This window comes from Varroa jacobsoni, unplaced genomic scaffold (assembly GCF_002532875.2).
Source record: "Varroa jacobsoni isolate VJ856 unplaced genomic scaffold, vjacob_1.0 scaffold_738, whole genome shotgun sequence".
NCBI lineage: Eukaryota > Metazoa > Arthropoda > Arachnida > Mesostigmata > Varroidae > Varroa > Varroa jacobsoni.
The window spans coordinates 109,604-131,865 of record NW_019213640.1 but is presented as its reverse complement, the minus strand read 5'-3'; the positions used below and the strand labels follow the sequence as shown (position 1 = coordinate 131,865).

The following is a 22,262-nucleotide window of genomic DNA, read 5'->3' as shown; positions in this document are numbered from 1 at the left end:
CGAGTAATTGCAGCAATGGAGTTTGTTATCAACGAGTCTCTGTCACACCGTCTTAGAGACACTTTAAGAGCATTGTGTAGTGAAGTGAACGATAACTTGTATAAATCTCTACTAGTACTAGTAGCGTCTTGGCGCAGATCGTTATAGCAGTTTGCCGTCCTTTAACCGTATTGAATTACCAATGCAACGGAACGGAACAGCGGCTCCGTTGTTTTCTCAAGCAGTCCCATTCCCAGTCTACGCTCTTGCCAATCGTTCTTGTCAATCGTTGCACAGCCAGGCGCCTCACCTACTATAGACAGTATCGGTACAAATCTCATTGACCAACAGATTTAAGATTATGTCACACGTAGGTACTAAATTTTGGGTTTCATCGGGATGCTAAAGAAGCGCCTGTCTGCTAATGCGAATATTTTCCTATTCAGTGCTACGCCATTGAAGTAATAGTCAGGCCAAAGAGAGCAGGGTGCGTGCTAACATTGAATGAATGGTGTAGGCATCAATGTCCGTGGCATACGAAAGCAAAGAACGCGAGAAGAAAGAACGCCTGCTTGGCTAATAAGCTTCGCTGGATGAAAATTACTACTAAGTGAACGTCCATTCCCGCTACAACTGCCTTTACCGTTTTTTCGTCCCAAACTTACATCCCTTGTATACCCCATTGTTTTTATTTGAAGTTCGTCGGCCAGATAGCTGAAACTTCTGTCCGCTAGAAGATGATAGGTAATGATAAGGTATCCAAAAATAATTGCTGAAAAAAGCAGTCTGGTATCCCACATTCCGGGGCAGCCGACTCCAGAGGGGCCAAGGCAAGGAGTCGAGCCTCTTCTATTTATTTGTTTCTTGGTTGGTTGGTTGACCCTAAATTTTTGAGAGACGAAAACTATTCTAAAACCGAGCCATAGTAGCAGTAGTAAACGACTGAAAGCCAACATCCGTTCAAAGCTGTCCGGCGGCAAGCTTATTGACGGCGATCGTAACTTCCCTGGATCCTTCCCCCATGTCCGTACTCACAACCATACAACGTAGCCAGCAAAGGCTGTCCTAGTTTCCATCTCCGTTTTGTTCCTTCGAGTCCCTTTCGTAACCACCAAGCAACTTTGTTGCATACATTGTTCCACTACAATTCCAAGCACCCCAACATCTAACTTGGCCCCAAACAATCGTCCTGTTACTTTCTGTTTGTGTCGATTGTTCAGCTTGCACTAGACCTGCCAGTTAACTAGAAGAAATCCTACATTCCTGTCAGGCTCGTTCGGTAATAACACTGCTCTTTACCGGGATCTTACGCTGAAACAGACAAGAGTAGCAATAGACCTATTGGAAGCAACAGGCAGCTACCCATCATAGGCATTGCCTACGCCCGGGTAACAGCTGCTATCCGCCCCCTGTGTAGCTGTTCCTTTTGTTTTGTCCAGAGTGGGTTGCAACGGTACGGACCTGTGTGAGTTCCTAGGAGCTCTCTTCGGGGTTAGTGAATGCAAGGGAACTAGAAAGAGGAGCCGAAAATTGGTGGCTGGAGACTCGGAGCCAAATTAGGTGAAAAAGGAAGCAAGGTTCGAACTTATAGGTTCAAGGTAACGCCAAAGCTCGACAACGACCACCAACGCCACGATAAAGACGAAAACAAGCTGTGACTAGCGAACGAAAAATGGCGAACGAGTACAGCACAACCCACTCGGCAGAGTCCGTTTAACTGAATGAACCCTATTCTACTTGCTAGAGCTGCTCCCATGTTGCCAGAAGCATCTCACATACAGATACCGCCATACCCACACGACGCGTGCAAGTGCTTACACGTCGCAAACGAGTAGCAGCCATGAGTAGAGTTAACGCGCTTATATGATTTCTTTTGTCATCGTTTCGCTCATAGACTTTCGCCCAAAGTCCGTATGCCCTGCACGTAGATGCGTATTCGCAAACGATGCGTGTTATTGCGTTAACAGCAACTGAGTGCAATACGCAACGCGTACCGAGCTACCCGAGAAGCATAATGGCAACAAAAGCAACATCGATAAAAACTGCCCCAATAACAGAATTTGCAATGCAAATAGAAAAAAAAAAACGTACCATTGTGCGAATAAGTTTTCCTATTGTTGGAAATAGAGATTGCCGACTCTGCTCAACGCCTCGGAACCATCTAAATAGATGGTATGCTGTGCCCCGATGCCTGTCGCTGACACCGGCCGACAAAGAAAAAAGACCAGCTGGTCACTAGCAGTATCAGATAATGGCCGACTCTTGTCTGACTAACCGCTCCTGATCTTCAGAACCCGGCTAAGAGATCGTTTGAGTTGCGAGATAGGACGGAAACTGTACTTTTATACAGGACATGTTCACATCAACACTTGAATGAGCCCAACAGTGACTATGTGCTAGTAGGGTGACCAGAACTTTAGTACTCGAAGCTTGACGAACTCGGTTTGTCACGATGTGAACAGTCTCCACTATTCGTAACATGTTTTTCTTTCTTAGACTTGTACTTTTCTATTTTATGCACCAGTAGTTCGTAGTATGAAACAAACTAGCCACATCATTTATCACCATGGCAGAGATTTTCTTCGGAGATAAATGACGACAACTTTTCTCGTTTGGATGGCACCGTAAACATACACCAAAGCAGGGACATAATCGCCCACAGACAGTGAACTCGGCTAATATATTGTAATATCCTCTTTAAATAAATGCGTATGGTATATTGTCTTAACAGTATAGACAAACACCACAGTTGGACTAAACATATTTCAATAATGATGGAACTTCACTCTTAACAACTAGTAACTAAGCGACCGATCTGAGATATTATATACCCACAGCCGGCCATAACCGGAAGTGCACTTGTTATAAAAATATATACCTTTGTGTCCAGTCGGCTGGGCTATATTGCTGATCATGATACTTTAATTTCGCTTCCAGTTTTTTGATATTTCTTAGATTAAAGGTGCCATATTTCTGTCCTGGCCCTCATAATCAAATAGCATGCACCACTCCTTTCTCAGCATTCTATGCAAACGTCAAGCCGGGCACCAGCTTTAGGAATGTGTCATCGACCACTGGCGATATCATCGTAAAATCGCGGGCTCTTCAAGCCTAAAAAACGGGTTCAAAGAGATGTCTTTAGCGCCCGTCTCCGCCGAAAAAGCCAAAAATAAGCCGCTTTACGGAGAGACTAATAACCTCGTTCGACTCTGGAAGCTCATCGGGCAATACACTTGTAAACCCATCAAGCGACTCGAGCGGAGTTGCGCCTAAGGTTTCGTTTACCGTAGTGTTTACAGTGAAAGCGATTGCTAGAAGCATCGTGAAAACGGAGGAGCTAGGCTTGCCTTGTCCATTATAACGTTGTCTATGGCTGCGTAGAAATTCTGGAGGTCAGGCAATATCCTTTGCCGTCATTTGATGAAAAAAGGAACGATACGAGTGTAGTTATATATACTCACCAGGAATAAGGCAGCATGGCTTGGGGCACGCAGCGCCCTGTAAAATCCATACTTACCTCGACAAAAGGCTGTTGGTGGATCCACGGGCATCTGGGAAAACTAACACTTATAGCTCGATTTCGTTCTTCCGCAAGCTTTAAAAATGCGAACATACTGTCGAACTTTCGCCTAAACTCCAGGGACAACAATCGGTCAATGAATGGTCCTTGTTAACCCAGGATTACCTTTATGGCGGAGAACAAACACCGCCGATTCGGCCGATTGTGGGAGGATTGGTCGGAGGCCTCGCGGTTCTACGCAAAAAAAATTAGGCCATCCTATCGTCTCTAGAAGGCAGGGCAATTTTGCCGCCTCTTTGGAGCTTGATCAGCACCAAAGCCTAGAGCAGATTTGCTAGTTAGTGCATTGTAATAACGGATGCATTTTCTGAGTCACGAGGCTGCCCTGTGCAGCTTATAACCCAGATATACAACTTCTTGCATAGTGAAGGGGTATTTTGACGCTTTGAAAACTAGATTTTTAGTGCTGAAAACAGAGAGCACTTGTCGAACATAATGCAAAGTTTCCTGATTTCTCCGGAAAACACTATATATATACATTATACTAATCTAAGTAAACCAAAGCTATCTAATATCGCAACCTAGTCAAAACCCGGTTCATCAGACACCGTAATATCGCTAGGGCGCTAACCAGCCCAAAGAGCATCCGTTTCAAGTTAACGAAGCTTCGGGGTGCAAAATGATATTTTATTATCCTCGGGCACCAGACCTAAAGCGGAAAAACATCCTTCCTTTCCCTAACGTGTCGAAAGCGTGGTCGACTCCCTACAAGAGAAAAACGCATCTCTTTTTTTCTGCGCTGAATCTTCAGCAGGCAAAATTAAATTAGGCCACCCTTCTTTTCTAAGAGGACGACAGGCGAAACCCAAAGACCAGAAGCAGGTTCGATGACGTCGTCGACCCGCATCTGCTATACGTCTTTCGTAATGTAGGCTATCGCGTTGGGATGACCCGAATGGGCATGCAGTGGGAGTTAGTTGCCCGTCTGGACCAAATAGGGGACTGGCCTTAGGTTGTCATTCCTATTAGACGACCTTAGTCAGCTACACGATCTCTCTCCACTACGAAGTTTCGGTAATATATCCAGTGGGCAGATGCGGACCAGAAGCTTTCGGTTTAAAAGGTGAGATGCATTCCTGAGCCCGGCCTACTTTACTGCCGCGTTATACGTAAACGGGTCACTTCTGAAAATCGGTTATCTAGGATTTGCTATCGTTTTCCGGATCTGTGACTACTCTATACGACGTTGTGGACACACTCATAAAAGAACCACTTACATTATCAGCTTGGTTGAGCAGAAACCTGTAACCCATTTTGCCGGTCCAGGGGCATCAGCTAACTGCTTTTGCCAACAACTGGATAAGAATGACCTGACGAACTTATACCACTTGTTCATTAGTCAAGCGAAATTACCCCTTAGGAAGAGCCTCATGCGTCATCCCAGATTGTCGCTGTCAGCAAATGTTTTCATTTGCTCCCAGCTAACTTTTATCTGAATTTCCCTGCGTCGGTCAGAAACTGAGCATCAAGGAACCCAACTGTCGACCCGAGACCACAAATCGGTGCATACGAGGAACACGGTCGATACAACACTCATCTCTGCTTCGGCGTCCAGCGGGATATGCACTAAACCAATACCCCTCAGTTCAATGTTTATCCCAAGCTCCGGCGAACATCAGTTTCCATGAACTATACAGCTGAGGTATCCTCCTAGCTTGGTTTGGCGTCCACCGATCGCATGCGTGGGCAATTTTCTTGAAAATGCCCGCGTAGTCTACAGAAATAACACACTACACGGGCTTTCCAATTTGTAGGACGGATGCTACCAGGCCCGTCTACTAAAGAGTAATCCTTTTCCTTACCGTCCTGCATAGAGCGTCAAATCGCCTAGATCACGAATTCGCTGCTATGATGAAGTTTGCAAAAGTGATAAAGTTTGCTGTTTTTTATGATGTTCGATAAAGTGTAATCGTAGTAGTCCAATTCGTCCACCAGGGGCTTTTTATTGAGATGCGGTCCTCGTAATTGGCAACTCCTTTCGTTCTTACATATTAGAAAAACTTTTAAGAAAAGCCAACTATGTTCTTTCAGTTTGTGTTCAAAAATATTTCAGTTGTCTGGGCTGGGCACGATCTTTAAGTCGTAACACAATATAAAGCAAGCACTACTAGCCACATTGTTGGCGGGGTATCGGTCAAGGACTATTGCTTCTTCAGCCTGCTGCAAACTCTCCAAAATGCGGCAAGCCAGATCAGTTATTCTCGTGAGTTATGCAGTCCCACTGAGTTTGTAACAATGACGAGGTTAGACCGGGTTTTTTGTCAGGTATCTCCGCTAGACATTCCATCGAATGGCTGGAACAAAGCGCTGAGACCCAAACCCAGACCACCATGTGCCCCTTAAGTTTGGGGTTTCAGCGCTGGCGAGTAACGGGCGGATAGAAGATATGTAATATTTTCTGTGTAAAGTACGTGATAACAGCCAGTTGAAACTGGAAATGCATTAAGTATAACAATTATATGACAATCATCTTAATATATATATATATATATATATACGAGGAATAATGGACCGGCGGGCTCGAGTTTTGTTTACAACTCTCAGGTTCAAAGGCGACACTGCGAATATCAAAATTGTATGCCCGCTATAAAAAATAACTATTCCCAGTACTTCAACCAGGGCTTATGCACTATCCAGTCATCGGTGGCGGGCAGTAACTGGGATGTTACGCGATGAATGGACAGTTACGCTTTAAACGAAGGCACATATTGTTGGACCAGTCCGAGGGAATTACTATCAGTCTTGCCAAAATCAGCCGAGGTTTGGTATTCCCAACCCGTCATCGTAAGCACCCAGGCGTAAACAAAACCGTACGCTAATAGTGTGCTTTCTTACGAGCTAATGAATACGTACGCGGCTTCGATGTAGTTCCTGTTACATTAACCAGGAACCCGAAGAGTAGGAGTTGACCACGTTAGGAGGTGCGAAGAACTGCGATCATAACGAGTGCTATCACGACGCTCAGGATATGCTTTGGAACAGAGAAAGGCCTAGTAGTGTGACCCTGTTGTTGCGAACTCGTGCTGGAGGGCACCCCCGATGGCGTCGGGCGCCGAAAGCCGTGCGAAACGTCAGTAGCTTCCCGAAACCGGTTCACTCGATACGCACACGAGGAGCTCGCGAGGTTTTGAAATTGGATCCATAGGGCGCTAGAAAACACCGGTTGCAAAATGAGAATATCCCGCCGGTGAAGCGTGGTCGAGTCGTAATACATGAAATGATATAGTATATAACTATACGTATACTGCTATGTATGCGCAGAGTGAGTAGTTGTAAAGCAGTCGTTCCTGCCGGCCATCGACAAAGCTAGGCTAGTATCTATATATACATATATAAACATATGTATATACACCGTTCCATATAATGTTCGAAAAAGCACGAAGTTATAGAAAAGAAGAAAGGTACAGGAATATCATAATAATTTCACATAAAGTTATGATAGTAAACATCACTATTTTCATTTAGATCACTCATCTAAGCATTACCACCCTTGCGCTCGCATCGATTTTGTTTCCCGTGAGTTTTTTTTCCGAGTTTTTTGACCACCCCAAACGTTCTGTGAAAATAGGTAATTCGGAAAAATAAAAAAAAAAATAACATAAGAAAAGGACGGATAAAACGCCCGGTTTTTATCGGCTAAAGGCCTGCCTTTCTCTAGGCTTTGTAACTAATCAAAGGCTGACCTTTGATTAGGTTTGCCTGCATGCACAGGTCGAATTTCAGATTATTTGAACACATTCGCTGTATTTCTCAAGTCTTTCGAGGTATTTTCGCTAATATTTCTTTTTTTTTTTTTTGGAAAAGGAACGATGAGATGAAAGGGAAGAAATTCACTAACAAATTCTACGAGTAGCAAAAAACATAGTAAAATACTGTGTTCTCTTTTGTTTTTGATCTTTCAGTTCCGAATATAATCGGTCTTTAAATGATCACCTGCAATAAATAATCAAATGATAATTTAAATCAAACTAGAATAACATCCACCACTTGTTATTGTTAGGTAACTAGTAGTTAGAGTGTTGAAAAGTAGATTTCGGTCAATTATATCACGCGTTAGTTATGCCAACTGGTTATGGTCATTTTCGTTATAAGTAGCCCATATGGATGTATGAAGGCATTCATCAGCGCCACAAATGGAACGAATAGCTTCACTGATTTTTATAACTGAAGAATGCCTGGATCAGGAACAGAACGTCGACTATTTATATTGCGTCGCTCAGTTGTGCATCTGATAATATCGGGCGATCTATTGATTAAGTTCGGTTGCGTTTGGAATAGAATCCATAACAAATATGCGTAAATCAGATCAATATAGTGCAATCGTGATAATACAATGTAATTTATACGTTCATTACTTAGTCACAGATGTTACGTAATCATGCTACGAAATTAAAAGCACATAATCCGAACCTTTATACGTTGATTTAGTAATAATGGAAATTGTACAATTATAGAATAATTATTTCAATGGTAACAGATGCGAGTAGATGTGGAGCTTGAGAGGATCGTTTGGGTAACAAATTATTGTAACTAATGTATTGTACATTTTTCCACCGTAGTATAATTTGAGCCATAGTAAATTGTGAAGCATCTGAAAAGGGCCAGTTCCTCCCCTATAAGACGCTATGGGAATCTATTTATTTGAATATTTCGCTGAAATGCGCTCGAAAGAAAGAAGCGAAATGGAAAGAAAGCTATTAGATGAGAAGGTACTACAGTCAACCAAAGGTTATAAGTGGATAAAATATCTGGTTTTGGTAACTATGGACATTAGCAGCGACACTGACTGCTGTAACGTCTCTCAATGACTAATGCAATGAGGAAAAGCTTCATGTGTACCTACCACCATTAGGGAAGATAGCTGAGAGATTTGACGCAAAATATCAACGATCCTTTGAGCAGTAAGAAACTTAGCATTATCTGAATAGCACTTATTTTCATCGTCGTCTGGCTAGATAACTTCAACATTACATAAACTACTATATATATATATATATATTTTTTTTTTTTTAAATATTGGACGTCGCTTACTTAATATTTCTACTGCTAAGACAGATTCGAAATTGTGAACCGATTAACACTATCAAGGCTTAGCACTGCGAAATCGTTTAACTATACGGTAATAATTTTCTCGGATGTTTTAAGAATAAATTAAGCCAGCTAGTTCAAGCAGATAGGCCATAAAACACAGAAGAAGGTTGACTTACTAGTAATCTACTATATACTTTTATGGATAAAAATTTTAAGAAGATACAAGCTTTGAAGATGTCTTTTTGCTCCTTTTAGTTTCAGAATGTGCATGGGGCCAGAAAGGGACCACAACTTGCTATGCTACTCAGCAAAGCAACTACATTTGTAGAAAGCTATACTCTCTAAATAAAAATATTATATAAGCAGGGACTTCTGCAGACTACATACATCACAAATATCTGCAATATATTTGGATACTGAAGGCTATATATCTTACATTTTGTTATTAGAGATGCGCATAGTGCATGCCTCATGAATGAATATAAATAGGCTTCTTCAGCGATAGTTTATTAGTTCAGATATGAACCCCCAGTGTCACACTGTATTGGTCGTATTAGCAAAACCGACTATACAATTCCCGCTGTCACATATAGTGCCATATAGATGAATTTACGATGCCATGATGTAATAACTTTGGGTGCGCAAACTCTCTAGGCTCTGTCTAATTTTTTCCTTGTACTTGTGCCAATCATTGTCATGATCGTAAATCCTGCGCACACCTTTGCGCGTAATTGCAGATCAAACGATGGCAGCCAATGGCATAACCCTGTCAAGCAGCGGCATCTGCCCAAATATACACACCACCAACGCTTCTATAATCTCTCAGTATCGTTAAGAATATGTGTTTGATAGGGGTAGCAGAACCGGATTCCTGTTACAGTCGATAGTAAATCACGTTATGTACATGGTACATCCAATAACGTCACACGCCAGTCAGAAATGTTTCATGCTATTATGAGAAATGGTTATTGTTGGTAATTTGTAGAAGCCAAAAATACCGCCGAGTACGATGTTGGAGTAAAGATCATCGATAGGCTGATTTTTGTGGTTCTGTCCTAAAACACTTCTTACATGTTGCTTACGAGTCTTTAACTCTCAGACTACTCATTCGTCGCACCAAGTAACTTCTTACATGATCCGCTGTCAAGTGATTCGTAGAAGTAGTGATGCGTAATGCATGCTGGAGTGCAAACGTCCCCTCGAATCGTCGAGTTCGCAATACTGTTATCTCTTGTTCGACGATGTAACCATCGTTCAAGTAATTTGAAACTTGAAAGGAATCCTGGGGCCACTTGTTCGAAGTTATTACTTATCAGCTCCCTTAGGCTTCTAGCGCAGGTCACTAGAGCAAGACAACCCAATTAAATAGACACAATCCAATTTTTCGTACACACCGATTTAAGGAGGCATATATTTGCTAAGATATCTTTTTCGTCCGGCTATAGAAAACAACTACCCTTGATATACTCAGAACGAGCCGCTTATATCCTTCAATATAGGTGCCTCTACCGTAAGTGCTTCATTGTGATTGCCCTAATCATACGTAGTGCTCTGGTACATTTTCTTCGTGAGTGATAACAAGGAGGCTAAGCAGCTCTTCTAGCCTCCTAGATACTGGTCACTTATTTAATTCACAGGCTAGAGAGTGAAAGAGCACTACAAATATATGTCATGTGCTGTTGGCTATTATTGTTATTACAAATTACATATTAGTTACATAGAGACGCCTCCGTCTACAAACCACTGAAAGAATTTTAGGCTGAAAACGTAAGTCAATGACGTAGAAAACCACCGCGTGGGCCATTGCTCACTCATTATTTAGCGTATAGCTGCTGACGTCAGCTGGAAAAATGGCAAACAATTAATATGCAGGTTTACGAATGTATGGTTTAAAAAATTGATGATTATAAATAAATGACTGTCGCGGTGAGTATTATGACTACTGAACTAAAAACAATGGCTTAAGGGTCAACCAAGACCTTGACTCCTGTCTAATGAGTTTGTATCGATCGTCTATAAACGCTGAGCCGTGTATACGAAGACCTTTCCAATAGCACCGATGCTTAATTCCAGATCAGAAAATATTTTTTGAATCTTAGCAGGTGACTAGCGCAGGTTTCCAAGGTGTAACAGATAACGTGGCCTCAACTTTTTTTTGATGAACAGCATAGGTACAACAGGAGATGCTAATCTTAGCGCGTTAACAACGAACATCAGTTTAAGCTGAATTGATCCAGTTTACGATTTATGAGGGGTAAATTTGGCTTGCTGTAGTTTTAGGTAAAGCTGCTGCTTCCAAATGTGCATTTTAGCCGGTAATCATACTACAGAAAAAAAATAAGAATACCTTATGCGTACAGGTATTTATTTGATGTCTACTTTTAACTTTGGTTATTGCCACTTCTTGCACTACGCCCTCAAAAATGCCATATCCTATTTGAAATTAAGCCAAATATAAAAGTTTAAAGAATACCTGAAAAAAACATTATTATCTAATAAAATATTATTATTATACACTTAATGATTTAAGTAAAATACATTCTGACGCCGAAAGATGCATCATTCTTTATTGGAGTTAGAAGGGCTTCTCTTTCAAAGGTGCGCAGTATTTCAATACTACAGGGTTCGTTCATGCGAAATGACACATAGATAGAGAAAAATATCGACGAAGTACAGGCGTTCAAGGGACACACGGTGCTTACAGGGCGCTAAAAGCGCATTGCGCGTTAAAGCTGCAGAGGAGCGCTATCTAGATTATAGGAAACATTTTGATTGTAATGCGGCGGAATGCAACCTCTATAGTAATAGTCAACAATAAGAAAGCTATCCTAGACACTAGTAAGATAAAACATGTACAGTCGTCTGCACATTAAAAAGGAAAAAGTCGTGATAATTTGGGAATGATATGTCCTTGTATTCGAGCAACTACTAAGCGTTCCATTATCTAGCGAAATTTACAGAATCGCTCTGCTTTTTAGAGTTTGACAAAGGGCAGCGAGGTTCTGTAGTAACAGTTCAATTTTGCGCATTCAGTATCGGCCGTGATTGCATTTACTGTCTTTTCGCGACTTCAACTAATCTTTTCTTCTTAATTTAACGACTTAACGAATCTCTTTTTCACCCTCACTATTATTACATAGAAGTGTGTATAGACACAGCGATACCGACTATTTTCCGAGCTACATATAGCAACATCGACTCCGCTGTCACCACTCTTTCCATCCATCCTTGTTGAAACGTTTCTTTTACCTCTGAGGGGAAGTTCTACCACTGGCGACCCGCGACGCCATTCCCCCCCTTCTCGAAAAGAGCTCATACGGGAGAAGAGCCTTCATTAGAAAGATGTAGTAATGGATTCCTAGGTTACTTCTAGTTAGCTCGTCCTAATGGCAACCTGCCGATCTCACCTATTGCGGCCTCACTTGCTATCTTTTACCATTTCTCGCCGCTTGATTATTTTATCGAGCCCCGGATCACCGTCGTCAGTCCATATATAATCACAGGCCATGCCCTGACAATGACGTGAAATGGCCGAGGTCACATGGAAAAAAATTCACTTCGCCTTCAGCATATTATAGCTAAATTTTTCTAAGATTATGACTTGAAAAAGTAGGAGTCGAAATACATAAAAAAAAAAAGCAAAAGATCGATTTCTTCAGTGGCATAATCGGCGTTGATTCTAAGTTATGAAACGCTATCAATTCGAAATGGATATATAAAAAAGGATTGTAGCAGAAGAGTAAAGCCTGTTCTTTGGAGATTCATGAATTTATTTTAGTTAACCTGAATTCCATCTTTCCGAAAAATGAATGATTTTTCATTTCTAGCCTTTTCTTCAAAAGCGATTGCATTCTACCCAAGTTAGAATATGATGTTGTAGCAAAAAAAGTTGATGGTATGAAGGGTAGAGGGAATAGAACAATAATAATGCTGTTGTCAAGTGTAATAAGCAAAAACTGCTACTAGAGAGGTCGCAATACACAGATACTTACATTCTTATAGTCCCTGAATGTGTTCCAACTGCGACTAGCTTCTGAATGGGGTCGTAAGTGACAGCTAATGGGTTATGTGGAAATCCGTGGCGAGCGGTCTGCAAACAAATGCCCCAAGTAAACAGTTACTGACCGCACATTTCCTGTTGCACCTAAATGTGCATTTGTACCTACAGAGTGGACTGAATAATTACGGTTAAAACACTTCTTCCTACTCCATCGGCCAGAAATATTCTATTAGCCCTTGAAGAAAATGGTGGTGTCTATTAAACTAAACAGCAAAGGAAAAAACGGATTTTATTATCGATTTTTAATTACGTTTGAAACGTTATTTTTTAGATAGATATAATCCAATAAAAGTTGCAACACTGTTGTTTTTGTTGTTGTCCACCAAGGTAACGCTTTATGGGGTATATTTTATAGTATGTTTTAGCACAAACCCCGGCGAATAAATGCACATTATGCCCACCAAATAATTGTTTCTGCAATCGGACTTAACAGAAAGGCGACGGTTATCTATTGTCTTATACATCCGTCGATACTCAAGGTCACCAACAACAACAACAGCAGCAACAGCAAAGAGTCGCCTTTAATTTCCAAAATACTTGCATCAAAAAAAACATTTTGTAGCTGCTAAGATAAATCTTAAGTGATGCAAAAAAGCTATCCACCAATCTAAAGAAGAAGAGGAGATCGTTTAGTCTACATGAAACAATTGTTTTCTAGGAAAACTTGCTAAAGCTGAGCCGTTCATTAGTTTTTAATAATGTTTCATATACTTAACATGTGTGATGTCTGACAGTAATCTAGTACTTGCAGCTTATCTTTTTGGCGAAGTAACATATTGTTCGGCATTCGAGGACCTTATCGTCTTAGATGGAGAACGTTGTACAATTTTAGAATCCTAGTTTTCTTTAACTTTACGAAACGTTCCGGGCAGCCCTCTCAGCTATTGGTGGCGCAAATACGAGGAGCTACCATAACCTTTGCGTTTCGATCTAATATAAATAAGAGGCCTAAATGCTTTTTTCATCCGAAATACTAATCTTCGAAGCTTAAGCTCGACGTAAAATTCTTTTAACTGCACAAAAAAGCACCACACATTTTCGTATAATACCAGTACACAGGTCAAAGCAAGATATATATGTTAAAAAAATCGAGTTAAAAAAGATAATGCTTGAACTAATTTTAAGGATAGCTGATATTTATAGCACACGACCTTATTGCAACGAAGTTCAGATTACTGACAAATTTTACTTGTAAGCGTTTTGTATAAAGTTTTCTTTCCACTCATAGAGATGTTCATGCTCCTTCTAGCATAAATTTGTTGTCTAGAAGTATAATGTCGGCTGGCTATTAAAGTCCAAAGTACCAGTTCACCTATTACATTGGACATATTGGCTTAGTACATGCACGATTGTTGGACACATCTAAATAAATGCTTCAGCTTTTACATTTACTATTGCTTCGCTATATCAGCTTCTCTAACTGCTTCAAAAGGGTTTTAAATTCGACTACTGAAAGCAAAACATAGAAACGACTGTGGCCCACGTGTTTCAAGTTTAGCTCATTCAACCTTGCCAAATAATCATCATACCGAAAAATCAAAAATATGATAATTGCCAATAGGTGTTAGAAATACCGCATAATGCAGACAATTTTTGACAAGAACTTGCTAAATTCCATAAATGACGCTCATGCTAACCTGGACACACGCTACAATAGGTCGCGAGGAGATTTTCACGGGATTTGAAAATGATATTTGACAACAAATACAGATAAAAGTTTCACTTATTATTTAGAGAACGACTCTATTCTTACTCAACTGGGATGAACTGCTCACACGTACATAAAAATAATTTTGAATGAGTCAATTTAGAGTCTAGTTGAACAACTAGGAGAGTTGTCCTGCGAAGTACGGGACAGACAAAGCAGTCTTTGCAAAAAATCAATAAAAAGCTGCCGTACTAATCGCAGATAGAGAACGCACAGTCGAATGGACTGTTCGCTAATCTGGTCAACCTAAACATTTCAATGACCACTTTTTAGTTAGTTGGGCAGTAACCGAGTTAAGAATAAACGGCAAAACCCTTCAACCTTCACGCTCGCGTTTCCGGCTAACAATTTTTCCGGTTGTGCCTGCATGGCTTTCACGATGACCTTTTTTAAGTAAGCACAGTAAAACAATTTCTGTGTGGCTAATCTATCTAGTTGATAGCGGTGCGATCTTAATTAAGTCAGTCATTATATGTTTTACATGAAAACGAAATTCTATAAATAATGATACCTATGACGCCCGCCTATTCTCTTTTAAATCACACACAGCCATGTATATGTACTTGGGCTCTCACAGACCATCCCGTTTCGGCTTAGCTTGACCTGCTTAGTAAATTTAGCCCAAATGAGATTCTTGGTTGGTGCAGTGACAGAAGGGCACAGCTGGCCAACATTTGGCTTCAGCGTCCTATAGGACACATTCTTCTGTACCACTATGCATTCTTTCCTCTTTCTACATGCCGTTCCAACATATAACTGTCGTTAGCCGCGGTGTTTCAGGTCGCCCTTTTCGCCTTTTTCTATGGATCCAGCGAGCAGAGCCTGCGGAAGCTGAGATCTTTCCAGGACGTGAATGTATGTAAGGAGCACGGGGATTCCGGTTATGGAAAAGGTCTTTGCGACAACGCGCGACCGACATACACTAGCTGTTCTCTTACGACCGTAGAATGGCCTTGGAGGCTGAACTAAGCGCTATTCTCGGGCTTCGTATTTCCTTTTAAATAAAAAAAAATCTCCACATTTTCGAGAAAAGGTTGGCTTAGGTGTCGTATTTTCATTGTGGTTTCCTTCGCTCATCTGCTCCACCTGCTTTGTTTTCATTGCATTTGTTTGGCGGCTACTGCTACCGCAGTAGCAGCAACGTTCCTACGCTCCCGGAGATCTTCGATGTGCTCAAACACGGAACATCCAACGAACACGAAATCCTATTGTGTCACCTACTCACCATCAAAGCTTAGAATAGAGAAAACGTCTCTGTTCTAAGATCGTTTGAACGCTCCTTAGTAAATGCTTAATAGTTGTTATAACGGCAGCGTCGATCATCAGCTTTAAATAAATATTACTATAATTCTATTCACACATGGTAAATCTTTTAAATAAAGTAACGTTATTTCTTTTTTTTTTTATATAATATATTAAATACTTGGAATAAACAGATTACAAACTAAAATTACTGCTGTTAACATTCGCACGCAACTGCAACGGTTACTGCTGCCCTTTCGCTCTATGTCGCTTGCATCCACTATCATGTTTTTCATTCAACTGCGCGTGGAACACCAGTTAAAGTCAGTAACTGGTAACTGCAGCTAGTCGCCATTGTCGTCGTCTTTATCACTGGTCCGCGATGACTGCCAGCAGCAGAATGAATTCGATACTTCGGCCAGTAGATAATAAATCTTGGGACGATGGAGCAAAGACGGAAACGACAACGCGGCATCGCGAGCAAACACCATCATTCACACGGCGAAGTAAGTTCTCCACTCTGTCCGCTCGTTCTAGTTCAACATAAATGAGTTGTCGCTGGCCGGAGATCAAAGCAGCAAAATGCAATATTAGATACAGCGCAAAGGAAAGAAAGTGTAGCAAATGTGGAACTAAAACTGTGCGGTGGAGGACCATTAGTAGTATTAGTGCGCCGCAGATGCCGCTGTTGCTGTTGTTGTTACTGCTGCGGCCAGACAAACTCAGTTGCGGTTGTTCTCGCCTCTTTTTTGGGTTTTAGCCGTTCGCCGTCACCATTGGTGTCATCGCCATCGTTGCAGTGACCCCTCTCTACAGAGGAACAAGAGGGTTGAAGGGGAAAAGTAAGAAAGAGAGAGGATCACGGCCGATCATAACGTTCAACCGAAGAAGCGTTAAGGAAGCATCCCTTGAGACGGATTTATATATCGGGCCGTTCACTGAGCGCCGAGAACCCTCGGTATTCTTTGATGGGCCACTGCACAAAAGGTACGACAAGACGCGAGTAGAAGTAGCCATGCTGTAGATTGTAGGTGGCTAACAGCAACGTCACGCCCGATAGTGACTAAGACAGCACCGATTGTGACGGTGACCGTGGCACTTCTGCTGCTGTTGCTGGAGCTAATCGCGGTGACAAAAAGACACACCTTGGCCAGAGAGAGAGCTGTGGTGAGTCTGGTGGGCGCGCATGACTTTTTACTATGTATCATTGGTTTCACACCATCTTGGCGAAACTTGTTGCTATCAGCAGCAGATACGTCAAGGAAAACAACGACAAATTTCAGCCCATTTCTCGACGCCATCTTGTGCTGGCGCTAGCGTCCTGTTACCGCTTCTACTGTTATCACTATCATGGCCGCTGTTAGCGCAGACGTCGTTGCAGCGTTCGGCAGTTTCTGCCTGCATCTGTCGAGAAAAGAACTCGTCGTCCGTTGCTGTTCTCAGACCGTGTTACGGTCTGGCTGAGTGGGTTAGTTTACGCTGCTGTAGAGCGCTTGGGTAGGTACGATGCTAAGCTCCTGCGAAGTGAAATACTGCTCATAAAAGGGCACAGCCGGCTCATTAGGACCGCAAACCGGATCTTGAACCAAAACGATGCCAGTCGCAACAGGGTCTTAGCTCATCTGGCTCTCGACAGAACTACTAGAGAGTTCCTACCTAGTCTGGGTTATTTTTCAGAGTTTGTCTCCGGTCTGTCTGGGGTGCTTGCTCATTTCACTTTTTCTCCTGAAAGACAAGCCTCAAACTTGCAGCGGTTCGTACACGTGCCTTTGTTTTCTTTTTACATTTCTGCCTACGTTAAAGGCCGCACTTAGGGTAACAAACCTCCGTTTCCAATTGCAACTGTACGCTAAACTCTGCGATTTTCCTTTCTATATGCCGCTGCAAGGTCGACACCGAGTTGTCCAATCTAGCCATAAAAGCGGTAGAAGAAACGGTAGCCACTGCGAGAGAAACTAGATGAGTCGAATTATCCGTCGATAGGGGCAACGTTCTCACAAATAACAAGTAGAACAATCATCTCGTCATCTTTACTCGTCAAGCTATGTTAAGGTGGCCATCCATCGTAGGCGCTGACTTAGGGCTACTTGTGGTTCAAAGGATATTGCCATCGTGCATGAAACCAATGCACTTTTCTGTAGTTTATCATAGCTGCGGCTCACGGAACTAACAGTAAATAATGGATGGTAAAGGACGGAGAGAAGAACTGGTGACCAGAACCACACCTGAAAGAAACAGAGACAATTAAGGGTGTGGGGCGAGCTGGGAGAAAGGACGAAGTTCGTGTGGTTTTGTGTGTGTGTGTGTGTGTGAAAGAGAGAGAGAGAGAAAAGAGGGAATTGGATGAAGTAGAATGAAAAAGGCCTCTAAATCGGAGCTCTAATTGGAACGCAGCCATAAGCTGTAAGGTACGAATTCCTAAGATGATAAGATCCTCGTCTGTCGATAAGCCGTATTTTGACGCCCTCCGGTAGCTTTCCTTTCTGGCGAGCTCGAAGTGCTGTGATAAACTGTTTGCCTTAAAGAGAGAGAAAATGACCAGCCACATGTACTCTGCGCAAAGTACCGCTATATAAGACTGACCTCTAGAAGTCTGTTAGAAGAGCAGCAGAGGCCAAGCATTGATCAGAAATTACTGCATTTATTATCTGATTTAATAAACGCATTTCCACTGAAGGAACAACGTGCGTCTACGCCCGGACTAGAGCCTAGACTATTTCCAATGTTTCTTCGCTTAGGAAGCAACACGTTACTACTACGGCATAACGGGGACGAATGTCCTGCCGGATTAGTGTCAAATCTTCCGCGTTAATTAATCGCTGGATAACACTCTATAGAGTTTGTTTCGTAGTTACGCACAGAAATAAACTATGGCAAAATATGCTGTTTAGTGCCGTGAGAGGATTTGTGTATTGCACTGATAATTTTTAAATAGCTATAGAACTTGTCAGAGTAGCTTGGCATAATCAGTCTGATAGATAATGACACCAGTGATCCACAAATAGTTTGCCGATTCGGAGCTTGCGATCGCAATAGTATAGCCTGAGATTTTGTATAACAGTCCTTCTTTGCTGTTAACAAGTAACAGAACTATAAAGGCGTTATCTATGATTGAAATCAAAAGGATCCATCAAATGACATTTACGTAGTCTAATTCATGTACGATCAAGCAGGGTGAAGAAGTTGGAGTTAGTAACGGTCGCATACAGTCGGAAAATGGCTGATTAGGTGAAAAATAGCCGTGTATATCGTTGTTACGTGATTACACATGTATAGAACATCTGTTTAACTGTTAAATGACATCTATACCTCTCAACTTTGTCTCGAAAGAAAATGGTAAATAACTAACTACATCGGTTTCAATTACCTAGCACATATTTCCTCACCTTTTCGATGTTAAATAGTTCCTTTCGAAGCTTATCCTCCGGGATGTCCTGCACGTCCCCCGCGTTGCCGGGCCCCTTACCTCCCGAGGGAAGTTGGGTCACGGACGAGCGGAGATTGTCGAGCACCCCTTTGAAGAAGCCGGACCTCTTCGTGTCGGCGCGCTTCATCTCCTTCTTCTTCTCCTTACTGCTGCTGCCGCCGCCTCCACCTCCGCCCCCACTGCTCTCCTTGTCCGACATTGTCGTCGTGAGCAAGACACTTCTGCGCCCTTCGTTACCGTCCCTTCCTTGTTCTCGGTTAGCTACAACTGCTTCTGGCACAAATAGCCCGCGCGCACAGGCATACAGACACAAATAAACAAATAGAGTCACTCACTAGTAGATCAAGCTATTTCACACCTAAGGCGGCGGTCAATGCACGCACACACACAGTCATACGAATCTTAAACAGGCAATTTATTTTCCCCGTATTTTATCCTGTGACGGCCGTCGTGGTGCTTTTGGTGCTGATGTTAATGATGATCAGGATCCCGCCGTTGCCTACTTAGGAGATCCAGGATCCATTTCGTTTTTCTTTATTACTTGAGGCGACGAATGTCGCCGTGCGTCGACCGTGCGAAATCTATGGCCTTTTGTCGCTGCTATTGTTTTTATTATTTTTATTACTATTTTCTGCGTACGTTGTCACACTGATTCGGGCGACTTTCGATGTTGTGATAGCAGCGCAGTGACAACAGCTGGCAAATAGAGACGGGCAGCAGCATCAGTAGGCACAATGAGAAGGTCACTCTGTGTTAACCAGTTTGTGAGGCTGTCTATTGATTTGTCTCTCTAAACGTGCTTAATTTGTATCTTATCACTATTATTATTATTATTCTTTACTATCACAATATATTTTCGACATAATTGTAATGCTACTCATAGTTTTACTTTGGAGCATCAATATAGCTGTTGCGACTGACGATAATATCGTTGTTGTTATTGGTTACGTCGCCGTCGTTGTTATTAACAATGATGATGGACAATGGAGGCCCACCGGAACCGACGAGGTTGAAAAACAGCAGCTCGGCAGACCGCCACCCCATGCAGATCCTCCGTTACGGACGTACTCCGCCGCTGCAACTGTTGTTGTTATCTATATTCGTATGTATACAGCGCACGCGGTGATGGACAGCCGCGAGCAGCTGCAAGCACCAGGGGCCACTCTCCCGTAATAGTAATTGTAGTGGTGACGATAAGTGGCAAACGAGAGAATAGGCGACCGCCCTGGGCCTGGCTTTCGTTTTGTGATTCGTAGCCGCCTGTTGGTCCTTTCGGATTGTACCGTTGTCTGACGTGGCCCGCTCGTTGTTGTTGTTGTTGTTGTTTACTTTTTTGTTGTTATCTTCGTGGTCTTCGTCGTCATGTTCGGTTGCAATCTTCGCGCAGCTCCCGCAACAGCGCCTTTAAGCCACGACCGTCGCTTTCGCACGAACACTCACTCGTCCCTTAGCCGCCGTCAGCTGCAGCAATAGTCCCACAAAGCGAAACAATTGTTACAGTTACGGTTGCGACGACGTTACTAACTCCGATTGTGCCGGCGACAGCGAAAAACAGCTAAAATAACCAAAGCAGTAACAACAACAACCACAAATATCCATTAACAAGGCTAATAACAACAATAGCAACAAGAGACAACAACGATAATGCTAGTCACCATGATGTCCTTGCGGTACTACCCAAAGCAGTGCTGCCAGCTGAATAAAATCGGCCAATCTCGTAGATATACTCGATTTTTTCCGCCTTTTCTTTTTCCTGGCCTGTATTTCGTTTCTGTGCCTGTGTCAGCAGCAACAAAAACGATGATGGTGGCCGTGTTGATACTGGTTTCGATATTGACAGGCAAAATGCTTTATTCACATCGCGCCTTCGTTGTTTAGCTGGCAGTCAAATGGTAAATGGACACAAGGATGATACTATCCGAGTATGAGTGAGCGTATTTGTGTATCAGTGATCAAATCACCATCGTCGGTCCTTCTCTTTACTCAAAAGCATTATTTGTTGTCTGCTTTCCTTGTTGATTTCGTTGAATTGCGTCCTGTCTCCGTACATTGTAAGCTATAGCAGGGGCGGTAATTAGTCTCTAGTTTACAACGCACTAAAATCACTTTTACTGGATACCACACTGAATAATCAAAGTGAAATCTGTAGATTGGTACGCCACAGCAGAACACCCTTTTGTAAGATATTGGAACCTCGTTAATTTGGGGCGAGTCAAAATGGCCTTCTTCGCCGCCGTTTTAAATGGTAGACGCTTTTTGGACGCTTGGTTAGACGAACACAATGGACAAAGTCGATAAGGACTGGCGACGAAAGCTCGAATTAATTCGATTCGCGCCCACTCTCGCTTGCTCTTGCCTGTTAGTACTCAAAGCAGATGAGAACAGTTTATGTCGATGTATTTATTGTAGTTGTCATTGTATCTTTATTATTCCTTTAATATATGTAAAGAAGTACAATATAAATTTCGAAAGAAGTATAATTAGACTCGAAAGCTAGACGACAGCCTCAACTGTAGGGTGAAAACGTGTCAGATCGACTCTAGCAGCGTCACCGGCCGAGAAAAAAACCGATGCAGTAGTGGAAAACCGGCGGTATCGATCTGTTGATACGATTCGTGTGCGTGTACAAAACGAAGCAGTGGCTATGCTTTCGTTTCAGATCTCTATTTCTTTTTCCTTTTTATTTTTGCCTGCTTTATTGAACTACTTTTCTAATTTGGCAATACATTTCTTAAAAAGTTTTTTTGTGTTCTACTTCGAGTAATAATAAACTGCTTGGTACTCTCCGAGACAAATAGACAATAACTAACCGGCAGGTTACTATTGGTAGGTTTTTATGATGTGCTTGTAGTGCCTTCGAATGGTATCTTTGGTTTGGCTAGCTATTACGTTCGCTGTATACCTACCGGGCTAATAGACTCTGTTGTGCACTCACAGAGGCAGAACTAAATTACAATAGCGGATTAGGCGGTAGGAAATGTGTTACGGCGGAATCAATCGCAACAACAGTTATCGCCGCCTTCATCTACCTGCTTGTTGTTGTTGTTGTTGTTGTTGTTGTTGTTGTTGTTGTTGTTGTTGTTGTTGTTGTTGTTGTTGTTGTTGTTGTTGTTGTTGTTGTTGTTGTTGTTGTTGTTGTTGTTGTTGTTGTTGTTGTTGTTGTTGTTGTTGTTGTTGTTGTTGTTGTTGTTGTTGTTGTTGTTGTTGTTGTTGTTGTTGTTGTTGTTGTTGTTGT

General features: G+C 42.2%; 1 protein-coding gene across 1 annotated transcript in view; it reads right to left on the bottom strand.

The window, feature by feature from the left end:
- The window catches only part of Tomosyn (syntaxin-binding protein tomosyn), a 67,575-nt gene that overhangs the window by 42,827 nt on the left and 2,486 nt on the right, over positions 1-22,262 (bottom strand). The window contains exons 2-4 of the mRNA XM_086969478.1: positions 20,023-20,582; positions 18,987-19,297; positions 12,583-12,680 (exon numbers count right to left, since the gene is read on the bottom strand). Coding sequence (XP_086825604.1) covers positions 12,583-12,680; positions 18,987-19,297; positions 20,023-20,071 — 458 coding nt within the window. The 5' untranslated portion in view covers positions 20,072-20,582. The remainder of the gene's footprint in view (positions 1-12,582; positions 12,681-18,986; positions 19,298-20,022; positions 20,583-22,262) is intronic.